At 40.0% G+C, this 18,507-nt stretch overlaps 1 protein-coding gene across 1 annotated transcript in view; it reads left to right on the top strand.

Annotated features, from left to right (window-relative positions):
* Nucleotides 1-5,883: 5,883 nt before the first annotated feature.
* CFAP44 (cilia and flagella associated protein 44) overlaps nucleotides 5,884-18,507 on the top strand; it is a 127,246-nt gene continuing 114,622 nt past the window's right edge. Inside the window, exons 1-3 of the mRNA XM_024735411.1 lie at nucleotides 5,884-5,980; nucleotides 17,047-17,202; nucleotides 17,698-17,857. Of these exons, the coding sequence (XP_024591179.1) occupies nucleotides 5,884-5,980; nucleotides 17,047-17,202; nucleotides 17,698-17,857 (413 nt within the window). The remainder of the gene's footprint in view (nucleotides 5,981-17,046; nucleotides 17,203-17,697; nucleotides 17,858-18,507) is intronic.

Consider the following 18,507-nt stretch of genomic DNA (forward strand, 5'->3'; position numbering starts at 1 on the left):
TTACAGAAATCAATAAACACAAAATATAATACAGCCACTTTTTTCTTACCAACTTTATTGAGAAATAATTTATATACAACAAAATACATCCATACATCCATTTAAAGAGAACAATTCATGGACTTTGGCAGTTGTATATACAGACAGAACTATCACCACAATTAAGACCATTTCCATCATCTCCAGAAGATTCCTCCTGTCTCTTTGCAGTGCATCTCTCCCTTTACTCCAGCTCTAGGGAACCACTGATCTGCTTTTGGTCATCATAGATTTGTTTGCATTTTATATAAATGAAATCACACACACTGTAATATTTTGTGCCTGTCTACTTTCACTCATCCTGAGATTCATCCATGTTGTGTGTATCCGTTTCTTCCTTTTTACTTCTGAGTAGTATTCTGTTGTACAGCTATTTATCCATTCACCTGTCATTTGGGTGGTTTCCAGTTTTTTGCTATTGTGAATATGGCTGCTATGAACATTCACGCATAAGGCTTTGTATGGATGGAAATTTTTTATTCTCTTGGGAAAATACCTGGGACATGGAATCGCTTGGTAAATGTTTAACTTTTAAAGAAATTGCCAAACGTTTTTCCAAAGTGGTCGTGCTACTTTACATTTTCAACAGCATTATATGAGAGTTCCATTGGCTCCACATCCTTCCACATTTGGTGCTGGCAGTTTTAAAACTTTTACCTATCCCAGTAGATATGGAATGCGTGCATTGTGGTGTGCATCTCCCTGGGACCTACTGTTATGCATCTTTCCATGTGTTTATTGACTGCTCATACATCTGATGTGGTGAGGTATTCAAAGTCCTAGGTGGTTAGTTTTTTTGCTATTGAATTATAAGAGTCTTTACATATTCTGGATACAAAATTCTTTGTCATATTATTGCGAGGCTGTAGCCATTTAAAAACAATGTTTTGTAACCAGTAACATTAGTTAGGTACTTAAAAATAATTAATAATGATTGCTGGCTGTGCCACAGAGCATTTGGAGAGCAAACTGCTAAACCGAAAAAATCTGTCAAGCTAGGCCTATATTTTGTGCACCTGGAGTCCTGTGACCAAGGAGCCCACAACATAAAATACTTACTCTTAAAGTCAACAGAGATAACATAGCGTAAAATAAATAAATAAAACAAAAATCGCCCCGCGACGTATTTTTGCTGATGACGGCGTGTGATCAGGGCACCTTTGAGCCATTTTGTATTATTGGGCATATCTTCGAAAGTCATCAGTGTATCATCCTTAGGATAATAATATAAACTAGACATAAAAATTAAACGGGGATAATAAGCTGGTAGAATGCCGGGCTTTCTGTTTGGCCTTGATCCTGAGTCATGGGCCACGAAATAGCCGGGCCAGAGGGCAAGCGAGATCAAGGGTACCCCTGCCACCGCCTTGGCGTTTCCCAGAAAGCGGCCTTAGGGCGGCGCATGCGCCTCTCGGCCCGCCCGTCTCCGCCCACCCGGGAGGCGGGATGGCGTTGCCGTGGTAACCGCAGTAAACGGAGACCTGGGGCAGACGCCGTGACTGGGAACGCGCGGCGGAGGTCGGTGCCTTAGGTAAGTTTTGACCCCAGCAGCCTGGCAGTTCCCACAACCTCCCCCTCAAATCTGTTGGCGAGTCAGGAATCAGTCGACCCCATTTGGACTTCTCAGGCTGAACTAGGGTTCTCCGGGCTTTGCTGAGACACATTCCTTATTTCTATGGATCAGTTCGACAAACATTTGAATTGACAGCATTCGCAGGCATGGGGCTACACACTTTAGATACAACGTGGACGCTGTTCCTGCCTGCAAGGAGCTCATGATCCAGCTGGGGAGGAAGACAGACGACGGCAGGAGTCCGAGTTGGACCGGGCTGAGCCAGGAACAGGGGGTCTGTGGGAAAGTGCCTGGGTTCTGGGGTCAACAAGCCACCCAGACCTGTTAAGTGTGACACTTGGCAAGTTGACCTTCTGCACTTTAGATTCCTCATCTAAGTAGGGAAGGTGGTAGTGCTTACTTCATGGGGTTCCTGTTACAATTAAATAGGATAATGCAGGTCAAGTGTGTAGCACATGCAAGACACGGTAGGTGCACAATAAATCTTTGTTGCATACAAGTAGATATAGTAGCATACAAGTACTCAGCATGCCCGGCCAATTGTGAGTTGTCCAAGGTGGCTACTGACTAAAACTTTTGAGGAGGAGGAGGGGCTGAGGAGGATCCACGAAAGGGGAAGGTGACAAGAGATGAATTACAGACCCTAAGATGAAGGACCTCTGCCACACCAAGGAATCTGAGTTCTTGTTCTGTGGCAATGAGGAGCCATTAAAGGTTTTAAACAAGAAGAGTGGCACATTAAAAGCTGTGTTTTAGGAATATAAGAGGCAGTGTACAAATGGACCAGAGAAGGGAGAGAATGAGGCTGTGGTAATGGTAGAGGTGAGACAATATGAGGACCAGAACTAGGATGGGGACAGTGGGACTAGAAGGGAGAGGATGAATTCCAAAGGCTTAGTAACTGGACACTGGGCAACAGGACTTGGAAGTCAATTGCATGAGTTGGGTGAGAGGGAAAGATTCAAATAGTAACTGCTCTGCTATCTCATCTGTAAAATGCACCTAACTCATAGAGTTTTGAGAAATATATGAAACAGTATGTGTAGAATCCTCAGAACTGTGCTCCACACATGGTAAACATTAAAAACACACGAGCTGTTATTCTCTCCACAGTTGTTATGTCACACTGTAAAGTAAAAACAGTGTCTGTTTTTATACAGGAATCTCTATGAATCTCAGCGTGACCAGCTCTGGCACACTGCTGAGATGGAGTGTTTGAGTTTGTGAGAGTGGGGACCGACCCTGGAATCTAAGGAATGAATCTTGAGTAATGTCATCTTGGGGAGCCCTCTGTCCAGCTTCCAGCCAACCTCCTTCTAGCAACACACACTCTGCAACACTGTGTACTATAATTTTCTTTTTTCTTTACACTTCCTCAGGGTTGACTCAAAACTTCACAGTCTACCTAATGAGTTGGTTAACAGAATTAACCATAGGCTGGACCAATAAGCCTGAGTGTAATGAAAATAGATTTAAGGTAGTTCTGCAAATAGACTTCCAAACCTAGCTAGTTCAGTTGTATAAGATAGGACATGGTTAGGTATACAGAAATAAGGTATAGTCATTCTAGCTGGTTACAAATGGATTATTACGAGTCAGTATATGAGGAGCCTGCCCACCCCCCAGACCCTGGCAAGATAATGTAATATTAGGCTGCCTTGAAAGAATATAATGTCCCCAACGGATAAAGTGATGGTTCATATCTTCTGGAAAGTGTCCAGATCCTTCAAAGGACATACAAAATTGGGAGGGATATATGATGGATTGGGAATTAAGTTTTTGAGCTATCCAGATGCTGAAAGGAGTTGAAAACATGTTAGTGAGAAATAGTTGAAAGAATTGGGATGCTTTATTTGGGAAAAGAGAGGATCTGGGTAGGAAAGTTAACTAGCTAATTATTTGAATGGCTATAGTAAACAGGAAAACTTATTCTGTGTGTCCCCAGAAGAATAGGGCCAAATAGATCCAAGTTGCAGGGAGGAAGATTTCATATAATATAAAATGAACTTCCTAAGAACTAGAGCTGAGAATATTAACAGAATGTGCTCACCCTCTTACCTGAAATGTTTAAATTAAAGCTGACTGTCTCTTGGTGTGTTCCTTCATTCGTTCCTTTATTCAGGAATTAAAACATTCATCCCTTCAACTATTTTACCTACTGAGTGCAAGGCACTGTTCTTTGAAAGCTTTACTGTATTAAATCATTGAGATCTCAGAACCACCTTGTGAAGTAGGTACTGCACTTTACAGTTGAGAAGGCACAAAGAGATTAATACTTGTTTAATACCTCACAACTATAATAGTAAGAGGAAGAGCCAGGCTTTGAGCCCAGTCAGTGTGATTCTAGCCAATACTCTTAGCCTGGGCTTGAGTTGTTGATGCGTGACTTATATTGGGTGGGAGGATTGGACCAAATTAACCCTCTTTCAACTCTCAAGATTCTGTGATCATATTTATTGAGCCCTAGCTGTATTAAAGAGAATGTGTAGTAATTATAGTAAAACTACCATTTTCCAGTACCTACGAAGAGTTTGGTATAAACCCATGGTCCTTAACTCTGGTTCCTATTCTTTGGCTCCACAAAAGAATTATATAGAGAGTGAGACCCCGAGAATGGTACATTGTAAAAAGTTTCCAAGTGATTCTAAAGTAAAGCCAGAGTTGAGAACTGTGGGTATAAAAGATCTCATTTAATACTTATAATAACTCTGCCAGACAACCTCATCTTCCCCATTGTACATATAAAAGGACTGACAGGTTAAGGGATGCTAGGGGCTTGGCCCTTGGTCAAGTAAACCTTTTTTCTTTGCCAAACAAGTCTCTCTGACATCAAAGCCTCATCAGGTTACAATACAACTTCTCAATCCCTTAATTCTAAAAAAATGAAAACAAACACAAAAATCAAGAGAGGGTATCATGATGTCAGCGCAAGGAAACAGATGGTATAAACCCTAATGTCCAGATGAAGGTGGGTAGTTGTCATCCTGCACTCTCATGCACTGATCGTGTAGTGTAGATCCTGGCTGCTTTGGGCATAGTAGTCTTTCTTGAGAGACCAGGAAGGTATAATAATGCACTAGTTCAGTTAATTCGCATAGCAGCCTTATACATAGTTTTTTCTTCACTCCCATTTTACAATTGAGGAATTGATGTAAAGTAATTAGCTAGTTATGTGGCAAAACTGGGATTCAAACCTGAATCTAACCACAGATCTCATCCAAATAGAACTACTACTCTACCTGCCAGCTGTGCCATAGAAGAATGTTGAGGAAACACGGGATGTTTAGTGTGGAGAAATGAAGACTTAGAAGGAAGACATAGTAGATATTCTCATCTACAAGAGCTGCCATAGAGAGAGAGGACAGAGAAAACCTCTCATGTCACTCCCCTCCTTAAAAACCTTCAATGGCTTTCAATTACCATAGAAATAAGTTCTAAACTCCTTAGCAAAGCTTAGAGGCAATTTGATGATCTGCTACCCGTTTCCTCATCAATGTCCATTTCACTCTCCTGCTCTAGCCAATAGACTGCTCTCAGGCCTTCACAGACATAAGCCTCTCTTAGAAGCTCTCTCTGCCAATAATCTTTCCCATTTTATGCCTGGCCAACGTCTACTCAGTACCTGTGTCTCAAATGCCTCTTCCTTAACCCCAGACATAGTTTAATCTTCTTGCTGTATGTGCCCACAGCACCCCCTTTTTTTTTGTAGCACTCATTATATTTTAATTACTTGTTTAATACCTATATTTCTAAAAAAGCTCCACTGAGTTAAGGATCGTATCTTTCTAGTTCAGTACTACAATTTAGTGCCTAACATAAGATTTGACACATAGAAGTTATCCTCAACAAATATTTAAAAATTGAAATTGATTAGTAACACCAGGGGACTTTGATGATGGGAGGGGGAAGAGGAGGGGATGAACCAAAGGAAGGATGGCAAAGGGTTAATTTTAATGTGGAGCATTTAGAGAAGAGATAGGCTTGGGTGGTGTTTCACTGTGGACTTCTGGAAAACCAGAGGGCACCATGATGACAAGTTTGCCTGGAGGAAGGGATATCTGACTACATTTTGCCATTCTACGGAGGTCTCTGATGATGGCTGTGCCCTCCAGCTGGTGAAGTCATTTCTGATACCTTGCAAACACACAGATTGTCAACACACATGGTGTTTGGTGCTCATGGAATTTGTTTAGGGGGAAAATAATCCGTTAATGATTTCTACTTTACAGCTCTATCCCTGTCTCTGTCTCAATTTTTTGCTTACAGAGAAAATGAAGGAACCAGATGATCAGGATACTGATGGGGGGAAATCAGAGAGATCAAAGAGTGATGGAAGGCAGTCTCATTCTTCTAGATCTGCATCAGAATGTGAGTAAAGATTATAATATACACTTAGGGTCTTGATTATTAAATTTAGGTAAAATAATTTTTAAAGAGTGCATATCTAAGTTTATATGACAGAAAGGGTGACTTGTTTAATTCCCTTCCTATAAGTTCTTTAAGAGCAGATTCTGTGTTTTAGTCATTTTATCTCTAGTCCTGGAACACGGAAGTTACTATCAACTCTATGATAATGACCCATCTTCACATCTGGTCTGGCTCCTTCCTGTAGGGTCTACAAGGTCTTTAATGGGCTTCTCTAATACAGTGCAGTGGAAAGAGAGCTGGACTTCAGTTTTGAGTCCTGGGTCTACCACTTAGAGATGCTTGATTTGGATAAATTATTTCACCTTTCTGAGCTTCAATTTTCTCACCCATAAAATGATCGTGAGCTGTTTGAGGATTAAATTGGATAACATAAGTGGAAGGATATCATAGATTGCAGATAGAAGGGAAAGTGAAGAATTTTGTAATAGGATTTTTAAAAGATGACTGGCTCTTTCTGTCTGGGCATCGTGGTGTTAGGTGGCTTAGTGGAATATTGACATTTTTAGTTCTAATCCTAAATATAGTTTCAGAACCTAATTTTTACTATTCACCTAGAGGAGAGCAGGTCCTGGGGAAATCAATTCATTTACAAAATGTACATTAAATTCTTTCAATTTCTCTGAGGCATGTCTGGTAAATCCATGATTTCTCCGTATCGTATTTTATTTTAGAGGTCTATCTCCTCTTGCTTGGACTCTTATAACAAGGATTTCTGCTTAAGTCTTCCTGTCCACACCACCATTAGAGTTATCTTTCCAAAAAATATTATTATATCACTCTCCTGAAAAACTTTAGTTTGCTTCTCGTTTGTTTTTCCATTTCCACTTTTCTCCACTCCCTATGTTTCTGACACAGGATTGTCTACTTTTTTTTTTTTTTTTTTTTTTTTTACCACCAGGGAAGCCCGGATTGTCTACTTTTTAGTTTCTAGTGCTTTGCAGTATTTTCCTGGGTGATTTATATTTTTCTTTTTTTTTCAAATTTTGTTTTATAGATCTTTATTGGAGTATAATTGCTTCACAATACTGTGTTGGTTTCTGTTGTACAACAAACTGAATCAGCCATATGCATACATATACCCCCATATCCCCTCCCTCTTGCGTCTCTCCCTCCCACCCTCCCTATCCCACCCCTGTAGGTCGTCGCAAAGCCCCAAATTGATCTCCCTGTGCTATGCTGCTGCTTCCCATAGCTATCTATTTTACATTTGGTAGTGTATATATGTCATTGCTACTCTCACTTTGCCCCAGCTTCCGCTTCCCCCTCCCCATGTCCTCAAGTCCATTCTCTTCTTCTCTAAATGTTTGATAGAATTCACCTGTAAAGCCATCTGGTCCTGAACTTTTGTTTGTTGGAAGATTTTTAATTACAGTTTCAATTTCATTCCTTGTGATAGGTCTGTTTATATTTTCTAATTCTTCCTGGTTCAGTCTTGGAAAATTGTACCTTTCCAAGTATTTGTCCATTTTTTCATGGCTGTCCATTTTATTGGCATATAGTTGTTTGCAGTAGTCTCTTATAATCCTTTGTATTTCTGTGGTGTCAGTTGTGATTTCTCCTTTTTCATTTCTAATTTTATTGATTTGTGTGCTCTCCCTTTTTTTTCTTGATGAGTCTGGCTAAGGGTATATCAATTTTGTTTATCTTCTCAAAGAACCAGCTTTTAGTTTTATTGATCTTTGCTATTGTTTTTTCATTTCTATTTCATTTATTTCTGCTCTGATTTTTATGACTTCTCTCCTTCTACTGACTTTGGGTTTTCTTTGTTTTTCTTTCTCTAGCTGCTTTAGGTGTAGGGTTAGATTGTTTATTTGAGATTTTTCTTGTTTCCTGAGGTGAGATTGAATTGCTATAAACTTCCCTTTTAGAACTGCTTTTGCTGTGCCCTGTAGGTTTTGGGTCGTCGCGTTTTTGTTATTTGTTTTTATGCATTTTTAAAATTTCTTCTTGGATTTCTTCAGTAATCTCTTGCTTATCTAGTAGCACACTGTTTAGCCTCCATGTATTTGTGGGTTTTTTTCAGTTTATTTCCTGTAACTGATTTCCAGTCTCATAGCGTTGTAGTCAGAAAAGATGCTTGTTATGATTTCAATTTTCTTAAATTTTCCAAGGCTTGATTTGTGACCTAAGATGTGATCTGTCCTGGAGAATGTTCCGTGTGCACTTAAGAAGAAAGTGTATTCTGCCTCTTTTGGGTGGAATGTTATATAAATATCAGTTAAATCTATCTGGTCTATTGTGTCATTTAAAGCTTGTGTTTCCTTATTTCTCTTCTGTTTGGATGATCTGTCCATTGGTGTAAGTGAGGTGTTAAAGTCCCCTACTATTCTTACGTCACTGTCGATTTCCCCTTTCATGGTTATTAGCATTTGCCTTATGTATTGAGGTGCTCCTATGTTGGATGCATAAACATTTCTAATTGTTATATCTTCTTCTTGGATTGATCCCTTGATCATTATGTAGTGTCCTTCCTTATCTCTTGTAACAGAGATAAGGTCTCTGTTAGTCTTTATTTTAAAGTCTGTTTTATCTGATATGAGTATTGCTACTCCAGCTTTCTTTTGATTTGCATGGAATATCTTTTTCCATCCCTTCACTTTCAGTCTGTATGTGTCTCTAGGTCTGAAGTGGGTTTCTTGTAGACAGCATATTATATGGGTCTTGTTTTTGTATCCATTCAGCCAGTCTGTGTCTTTTGGTTGGGACATTTAATCCATTTACATTCAAGGTTATTATCGATATGTATGTTCCTATTACCATTTTCTTAATTGTTTTGGGTTCGTTTTTGTGGGTCTTTTTCTTCTCTTGTGTTTCCCACCTAGAGAAGTTTCTTTAGCATTTGATGTAAAGCTGGTTTGTTGATGCTGAATTCTCTTAGCTTTTGCTTTTGTGAAAAGCTTTTGATTTCTCTGTCGAGTCTGAATGAGATCCTTGCTGGGTAGAGTAATCTTGGTCGTAGGTTTTTCTCTTTCATCACTTTAAGTATATCCTGCCTCTCCCTTCTGGCCTGCAGAGTTTCTGCTGAAAAATCAGCTGATAACCTTGTGGGGATTCCTTTGTATGTTATTTTTTGTTTTTCCCTTGCTGCTTTTAATATTTTTTCTCTGAATTTAATTTTTGTTAGTTTGACTGATGTGTGTCTAAGTGTGTTTCTCCTAGGGTTAACCCTGTATAGGACTCTCTGTGCTTCCTGAACTTGGGTGACTATTTCCTTTCCTATGTTAGGTAAGTTTTCCACTATAATCTCTTCAAATATTTTCTCACACCCTATCTTTTTCTCTTCTTCTTCTGGGACCCCTCTAATTTGAATGTTGGTGCATTTAGTGTTGTCCCAGAGGTCTCTGAGATTTTCTTTTCATTCTTTTATCTTTATTCTGCTCCTTGGCAGTTATTTCCATCATTTTGTCTTCCAGCTTACTTATTCATTCTTCTGCCCCAGTTATTCTGTTATTGATTCCTTCTAGTGTATTTTTCATTTCAGTTATTGTGTTGTTCATCTCTGTTTGTTCTTTATTTCTTCTAGATCTTTGTTAAACATTTCTTGTATTTTCTCAATCCATGCCTCCATTCTATTTCTGAGATTCTGGATCATCTTTACTATCATTACTCTGAATTCTTTCTCAGGTAGGTTGCCTTTTTCCTCTTCATTTATTTGGTCTTATAGGATTTTACCTTGCTCCTTCATCTGTGACATGTTTTTTGCCATCTCATTGATTTTTTTTTTAATGAGTGGGATTGTGTTCCTGCCTTACTGGTTGTTTGGCCTTAGGCTTCCAACACTGGAGCTTGTAAGCTGTTGCTTAGAGCTGGGTCTTGGTGCCAAGATGAGGACCTCTGGGAGACCTCACTCTGATGAGTATTCCCTGTGGTGTCTGAGGTTCTCTGTTAGTCCAGTGGTTCAGATTCGGAGCTCCCACTGCAGGAACTTCAGCCCTAACCCCGGCTTGTGAACCAAGATCCCACAAGCTGCGTGTGCGGCAGCAAAAAAAAATGGAGAACAATAACAAGTAAAAAATAAAATTAGACTAGGAAACTAACAGATATGTTAGAAAGAATGTAAAAATAAAAATATAGATGAACCAACAACCAGAAAGTAGAAAAGAACCACAGTAGTAAGAAAGAGGAGGAGGAAAAAAAAAAAGGTGGAAAAGGCCTTGGCTGTGGAGGGCGGGGCCTAAGCAGGGGTAGGGTTTGGGCAGTGGGCAGGGCCTATGCTTAGGACCCACAGGGGTGGAAAAGGCCCTGGGAAGTGTGGGGGGTTGGGGCTTAGGCTCAACAGAACAGAGGGGCCCAGGCCTGCCTCCCGCCTGTAGCCTCAGAGGGCAGGGGACACCACGTGGGAGCCCAGCAGGCTTCCAGGGCCCGAGTGGGTGGGACCAACACCCTCTGCTCCTCTCCCGCTCTGGATGGATGGATTTAATGATAATGTCCCTTTGTCCAGCACTGCCTGAATCTCCCTTTTTAATGTCAGACCTTCTTAAGGGCAGGTCTTATCAAGTCTGGCCTGGCCCTGTCCTCAGCTCATAAATTAGTTCATAAATCATGGGTTTTAGGATCTCAAATGATAATGTGAAATAGTCTGCTGACACTCTGAAACCTTCTACCTTGGTGCTGTGAGGTCTCTGTCCTGGTTCAGCTACATAACTGATAGCTGAATTTTTTTTCCTGGAGCCCTTACCTTGTTCTCAGTCTTTCTAAAATATCTAAGCAACATCTTACCCTTTGGAATTCTCATGCAGAGTGAATTAATTTCCTGGTTTTCTACCTAAGTACAGAGATTAAGGTAGACTCTTCCCCATACCCAACAAGGAGTTTCTGGTGTAACAGAGTCCTATTAAGAGATTTAGGCCAAATGTACCAGCCAGACCATGCAGCATTTTTCACAAGTGTGAAGGACTTTAGTTACCAAGACATTGGTTTCTGATTCTTATCAAAGTACTAAATTATTGCTGACTTCATATAATAAACTGGGAAGTATTTTGGTCTCTTCTATTTTCAGAAATGTTTTGTGTAGAATTAGTATTATTTCTTCCTTAAATGTTTGCTGGAACTCACCAATGAAGTATCTGGGCCTGTAATTTTCTTAGTGGAAAATTTTTTAACTGTGAATTCAATTCCCTTAATAAATAGAGGGTTGTCTCTTTCTTTTTTACTAAGTTTTGTAACTTGGTATCTTTCATAGAATTTATACATTTCTTCTAAATTGTAAAATTTGTTGACATAACTCTGTAGGATCTATTTTAATTCCTGACACTGAAGATTTGTATTGTCTCTCTTTTGTTTCTTGATTGGCCTAGCTAGGAGGGCATCCATTTTGTTGATCTTTTCAAAGAATAAGGTTTTGGCTTTGATAATTTTTCTGTTGTTTTGTTGGCTTTTTATTTCACTGAGTCTTGCTTTCATTTTTATTATTTACATTAATTCTATTATTGTTTTATTATAATTTTTTTTTTTATTTCCTTTCTTCTACTTACTCTGAGTTTTGGGGTTTTTTGCTTTTCTTTCTCTAGTTACCTGAGGTAGAATGTTAAGTCATTGATTTTTGAGTTTTCTTATATATGTACTAAAAGCTATAAAGTTCCCTCTAAGCATTGCCTTAGCTATATCCCACAAATTTTGGTGTTATATTTTAATTATCGTTTACTTTGAAATGTTTTATAATTTCTTTATTAATTTCTCCTTGACCCATACATTATTTTTAAGTGAGTTTTTTAATTGCCAAATGTCTTCTGTAATTTATTTTATTTTATTTTGACATCTTTATTGGGGTATAATTGCTTTACAATGGTGTGTTAGTTTCTGCTTTATAACAAAGTGAATCAGTTATACATATACATATGTTCCCATATCTCTTACCTCTTGCATCGCCCTATCCCACCCCTCCAGGCGGTCACAAAGCACCGAGCCGATATCCCTGTGCCATGCGGCTGCTTCCCACTAGCTGTCTACCTTACGTTTGTTAGTGTATATATGTCCATGCCTCTCTCTCACCCTGTCACAGCTCACCCTTCCCCCTCCCCATATCCTCAAGTCTGTTCTCCAGTAGGTCTGTGTCTTTATTCCTGTCTTACACCTAGGTTCTTCATGACATTTTTTTAAGAAAAGAAGGAAGGAAAAGAGGGAGGGAGGGAGGGAGGAGGGAGGGAAGGAAAAAAGAAAGAAAGAAAGAAGATACAGTAAAATAAAATAAATTATAATAAAGTTATTAAATTAAAATATAATTATTTAGGAAAAAAAGGGACGGATAGAACCTTAGGACAAATGGTGGAAGTAAAGCTATACAGACAAAATCTTACACAGAAGCATACACATACACCCTCAGAAAAAGAGGTAAAGGGGAAAAAAATCATAAATCTTGCTCTCAAAGTCCACCTCCTCAATTTGGGATGATTCGTTGTCTACAGGAGAGAAGGAAGGAAAGAAAGCAAGAAAGCAAGCAAGCAAGAAAGAAAGAAAGAAGGAAAGAAGTTAAAGTATAATAAAGTTATTAAAATTAATTTTTAAGAAAAAAATTAAAAAAAAAAACGGACGGATAGAACCCTAGGACAAATGGTGGAAGCAAAGCTATACACACAAAATCTCACACAGAAGCATACAGATACACACTCACAAAAAGAGGAAAAGGGGAAAAAAATCATAGATCTTGCTCTCGAGGTCCACCTCCTCAATTTGGGATGATTCGTTTTCTATTCATGTATTCCACAGATGCAGAGTATATCAAGTTGATTGTGGAGCTTTAATCTCTGCTTCTGAGGCCGTTGGGAGGGATTTCCCTTTCTCTTCTTTGTTCTCACAGCTCCTAGGGGCTCAGCTTTGGATTTGGCCCCGGCTCTGCGTGTAGGTCGCCGGAGGGTGTCTTTTTTGCTCAGACAGGATGGGGTTAAAGGAGCCGCTGATTCGGGGACTCAGGCTCACTCAGGCCAGGGGAGGGAGGGGCACGGCGTGCAGGGCGGGCCTGCGGCGGCAGAGGCCGGCGTGACGTTGCACCAGCCTGAGGCGCGCCATGCGTTCTCCCGGGGAAGTTGTCCCTGGATCCTGGGAACCTGGCAGTGGCGGGCTGCACAGGCTCCCCGGAAGCAGGGTGTGGATAGTGACCTGTCCTCGCACACAGGCCCCTTGGTGGCGGCAGCAGCAGCCTTAGCGTCTCCCGCCCGTCTCTGGGGTCCGTGCTTTTAGCCGTGGCTCGCGCCCGTCTCTGGAGCTCCTTTAAGCAGCGCTCTTAATCCCCTCTCCTTGCGCACCAGGAAACAAAGAGAGAAGAAAACGTCTCTTGCCTCTTCGGCAGCTCCAGACCTTTTCCCGGACTCCCTCCCGGCTAGCCGTGGTGCACTAACCTCTTCAGGCTGTGTTCACGCCGCTAACCCCAGTTCTGTCCCTGCGCTCCGACCAAAGCCCGAGCCTCAGCTCGCAGCTCCGCCCGCCCCGGCGGGTGAGCAGACAAGCCTCTCGGGCTGGTGAGTGCCGGTCGGCACCGATCGTCTGTGCGGGAATCTCCCTGCTTTGCCCTCCGCACCCGTGTTGCTGTGCTCTCATCCGCGGCTCTGAAGCTCCCCCCTCTGCCTGCCAAAGTCTCCGCCCACGAAGGGGCTTCCTAGTGTGTGGAAACCTTTGCTCCTTCACAGCTCCCTCCCACTGGTGCAGGTGCTGTCCCTATTCTTTTGTCTCTGTTTTTTCTTTTTCTCTTTTGCCCTACCCAGGTACGTGGGGAGTTTCTTGCCTTTTGGGAGGTCTGAGGTCTTCTGCCAGCATTCAGTAGGTGTTCTGTAGGAGTTGCTCTACGTGTAGATGCGTTTCTGGTGTATCTGTGGGGAGGAAGGTGATCTCCGCGTCTTATTCTTATGCCATCTTCCCCTCCGCTCCCCTGTAATTTATTTTTAATTTACTACTGTTGTAATCAGAGAATATGCATATTTTGTATTATTGCAATCTTTTAAAAGCTATTAAAACTTGTCTTACGTTCCAGCAAGTGATCTCTCTTGGTAACTGGCCCATGTGCCTTTGAATGTGTAGGTGTAGTGTTTTTTTAATATCAGGTGGGGATGTTTGATAGTGTTTTTCAGATCATCATATCTTATGGAGTTTCTGACTGGTTGTTCCATCAGTTGATGAAAGATGTGTATTACTGTAATATTAACTAAGTAGACTGTGAGAAGTAAAGGATAAATATTATAATCTCTGAAGCAATTATTTAAAAAGCAAACAAAGAAAAGTAGTTAAAAAGCTAACAAATTAAAATGGAATTTTAAAGAATAAATAATCTAGAAGAATAACAATAAATGGTCTAACAGAAAATAGGAAAGAAGAAATAGAGGGAAAATGGAAGAGTGGGAAGCACACAAACAGAAAATAAATAATTAAATGTTAGATCAAAATCCAACTATACCAATAGTTATATTAAATATTAATGGACTAATAAGTCTTGTAAAAAGGTACAGATTATCAGAATGGATAATAAAAGCAAGAACCCACTATATGATGCATGAGACACACATTAAGTATTATGATACAAATAGGTTAAAAGTAAATTGATGGAAAAAGATATAGTCGGCGTACAGTAAGCATTTGAAGGTTGGAGTGACTATATTAATATCAGATAAAATAGATTTCAAGACAAAGAGTACTGTCTGTGACAAAGAAGTACATTTCACGATGATAAAAGGAGCAATACATTAAGAAGACATAACTATCATAAATATGTATGCATCTAATAACAGAGCATCACAATCCATGAAGAAAAATAGAATTAAAGGGAGAACTAAATAATTCCAAAATTGTAGTAGGAGAACAGTCTGGTACTCCATCATGGTTACTTCATCATGGCCAAAATGGAAGTCCCAATTATTAATTTTTGTATATTGTTTTTGTATGTAGTAACCATGCAAAACTCTTTTAAAAATTGTAATAATTATAGGGAGTCCTTATGGATGTTCTATGTGCACAGTCACATCATTTGCAGACTTCCTCATTGTGTCCCCAATCTCACAAAGGAGGTGGAGGTAAACAAGGACCAGAGAGGCAAGCTGTATTTGCAGGAGGCAGCCTGCCTCTGTGGCAGCTGGTGAGGAGAGGCACCACAGCTTCATATTTCTATTGGCTAGAGGGAAGAAAAAGCTGAGGAAACTCACCTATAAAATCCTGGGTCAGGGACTTCCTTGGTGGTCCAGTGGGTAAGACTCTGTGCTCCCGATGCAGGGGGCCTGGGTTTGATCCCTGGTTGGGGAACTAGATCTCACATGCATGCCAAAACTAAGAAGTCCGCATGCCATAACTGAGTCTCCATGTTGCAACTAAGAGCCCACATGCCACAGCCGAAAATCCCGCATGGTGCAGCTAAACATGCCGCAACAAAGATCTTAATTAAGATTGCCATAATTAAGACCTGGTGCAGCCAAAATAATTAAATAATTAATTAATAAAAATCCTTGGTCATAAAACAAACTTTCAGCTGGCTCTTTTTGAGATCTGTGGCTATGGTGTCTCCTCGCCTTGGTTACCTCCCTTTGCTTCCTCCTGCACCCATCCTTGTTCAGTGTCCACTAATTTTGCCAACCCTTCCACCAGCCAGCCCTGCCATCCATTTCTGATTTGAGGTTTTAGCAGCTTCTAGTTCTACAAAAAATGGCATTTGTAATTTTGGCTTTCATTTTCAATGTTGATTTTAGATTATTTCCAAGAATAGAAAGACAAATGCTGATTTGTACATCAAACCATAATCCTTCCACCTGTCTATTTTGGGATTATAAAAAGTATAGAAATCTTTGTTCTCACCAAGTTGCTAAGATCTGCTGCTTTGCCAGTCTGATTTAATGTGTCTACTTCCTGTTAAATTAGTTTTTTTCCAAACTCCACTTTTTCTTTCAGTGGCACAACCCTTCAACCAGGCTCAGAATATTCATTTTTAGAAAAATGATTTACTCCCCTTCATTCATATTCACTTCTGATTCCTTTATCAGTGATTCCCTCATCCTAGCTGGCAGCCTGAACTCATCTAATGGCAGCTTGAACTCTGTTCCCAGAGAGAGGCAGGCCAGCAGATAATATCCTAATCTTGAGATGGGGATATAATATTTGATTGCAACAGTCACAAGAAAGAGCTAAGAAATCTGTTAAATGGTATTACTGGAGAATATTTACCCAGGGCTCTCCCCTAGGGGAGTTCAAGAAGTGGGCCCCATTTAGGTGTCCAGGATTATTTTCTTTCCATCCAAATGCATGAATCCTACAGAACCCTGTCCTCTTATTCTGCTAATTGGATTGGCCCAGCTTTCTCACCTCATTCAAGTTAATCTTGGGCCTTGTTCCTCTTCTTTTAGCCTCATCTCAGATAGACCTACTAGGTGGTTCTACTCTGTTTCTGACATACTTACCATTTCTGCCTTATTATTCTGAAAGTTCATCCAGCCCTTTCACCTGCTGGACATGGTATATGTGAACAATAGCCATGTTTGGACTTGATCTGAATGTTGGCTTATACCTAGGTCTATTCTACTCCCATTCCAATTCTTTTTCTCTTCTAGCTTGTCCTGAAGCAAATAGTCTGATGTATTCCTAGGATATCACTCAGACATAGTCATACCCAGAGGAGTTTATTCTTGAATATGCGTTATTTATCTTTGACATAAAAGGTCCTTATAAATAATGTGTTGTTCAAGTGAAATTGAACTGAAAAAATGATAGCAACATACTAGCCAATCTCTTTTTCTTTATCCTTTACTTTCTTGTAAGCGTGCAGTGGTAGGAAATAGACTGCAAATGAAGTGGAAATGGAGATCTACTCACAGGAAAAGCTTTAAAAATTTTTTGTAAAGCTGCAAGAGTGACCAAATAAAATGATTTTTGTAGCAATTTTTGAGTTTAAAATTCATTCAGTTTAGAGCACAAACGAATTGGAAGTATTAGGTACTTTGGAAATAAGAAATGTTTAATTCAAATTTAGAAATTATTTAATGTTTAAGACAATGTTTAATTCAAATTTAGAAATTATTAAAACAAATTGCTTTTTATAGCCGCTATGAAAGAGGATTACAAATCTGTTGTAGATACCACAGGCGAAACATTTACTGAAGGGGAAGAATCATATTTAGGGGACGAGGAATCCTATGTGGAACATTTGGAAGGAAGTTCAAGTTCATTTCAAGATGATTATGTGGAAAGCATTGGAAGTAAGTATTACTAGTTTTCTATCAGTACTTGTCACTGTTTTAACTGAACAGTTGTAAATCCATAAAAGAAATGGTTGCAGGAAGTGTGGAGGTGATAAAAGAAAGAGCATCAAACATATCCTGATAGGGTGCTTTAGCAGCTCTGGAGTTGTGTATTCTGAGTATCACATACTCTCATACTTGGTTTTTCTGGGGAGTGGGATTGTCTAAGGAGTGATCTATCCCACATTAGTGAGACTAACTCTCCCTTAGAACTGACCGTGCGCTATTCTTTGAGACTGCCGGAACCATGCAGGGCTAGGCGTTCACCCCAATGCACACAGGCGTGTTGCCTCTTCTTCCATGCTCACTTGTGGGTGGCATCCTATGTCCAGGCCAGAAGTAGTAGTTACTGCTAGAGTATTATGGGCTACGTACATTCCTCCTGTCTTCATGAAATACGATTTTAGGATTGACCAGATACTCTTCTTAGTTAAAATATTTAAAATTTTTTAGAATCTCAGTACATGGAAACTCCTGTCCCAGATGCAGAAGAGGCAGAGGAAGAAGTTAAGAAGAAAATATCAGAAAGCTTCTTCTACGATTATATGGAGCTTGCTTCAATGCCTTTTGTGACTCCGGATTCAAACATACCGCTGGATCTTCTTACACTTGTGTATCCACTCCAGTTACATATATATAATCTTGGAATTTCAGCTTTTTAGGTCAGGGGTTGGCAAACTGCAGCCTATGGACCAAATCTGGCCTCTGGCCTTTTCCCCTAAATAAAGTTTTGTTGGAACACAGCAATGCTCATTCATTTACATGAAGTCTATGACTGCCATCACACTACAAGGGCAGATTTAAGTAGTTACAACAGAAATCATCTGGCTCACAAAGCCTAAAATATTTACTACTTGGCCCTTTACAAAAACAGTTTGCCAACCCCTATCTTAGGTAATTCTAAGAGGCTTAAGATAGAAATGCTTGATCTTAATTTAAACTAAGCTTTTGCTGGCTTTTGTTAGATGCCAAATAACCATAAAGAGATATAGTGCTTTTCTGGCTGTCCTTTTAGGAGATGTGAAGTGAAGGAGACCAGGAGGCCTCTTATCCCCATTTATCTACCAGATTGGCACCCCTTTTTCAATGCCTGTTAAGTTAAAATCATTGATCTCCCTGCTTGAAACGCTGACATGGCCATTGTCAGGCATTACTTCTTTCGCATTATTTACCAGATGAGTTACAGAGAAGACAGCCCTGAGGAAGTGGGCACAATATAACCCATTTTTTTTTTTTTTTTTTTTTTTTTTTCGGGGGGGGGGG

Source organism: Neophocaena asiaeorientalis, unplaced genomic scaffold, assembly GCF_003031525.2.
Source record: "Neophocaena asiaeorientalis asiaeorientalis breed wild unplaced genomic scaffold, Neophocaena_asiaeorientalis_V1.1 scaffold136, whole genome shotgun sequence".
Classification (NCBI taxonomy): domain Eukaryota; kingdom Metazoa; phylum Chordata; class Mammalia; order Artiodactyla; family Phocoenidae; genus Neophocaena; species Neophocaena asiaeorientalis.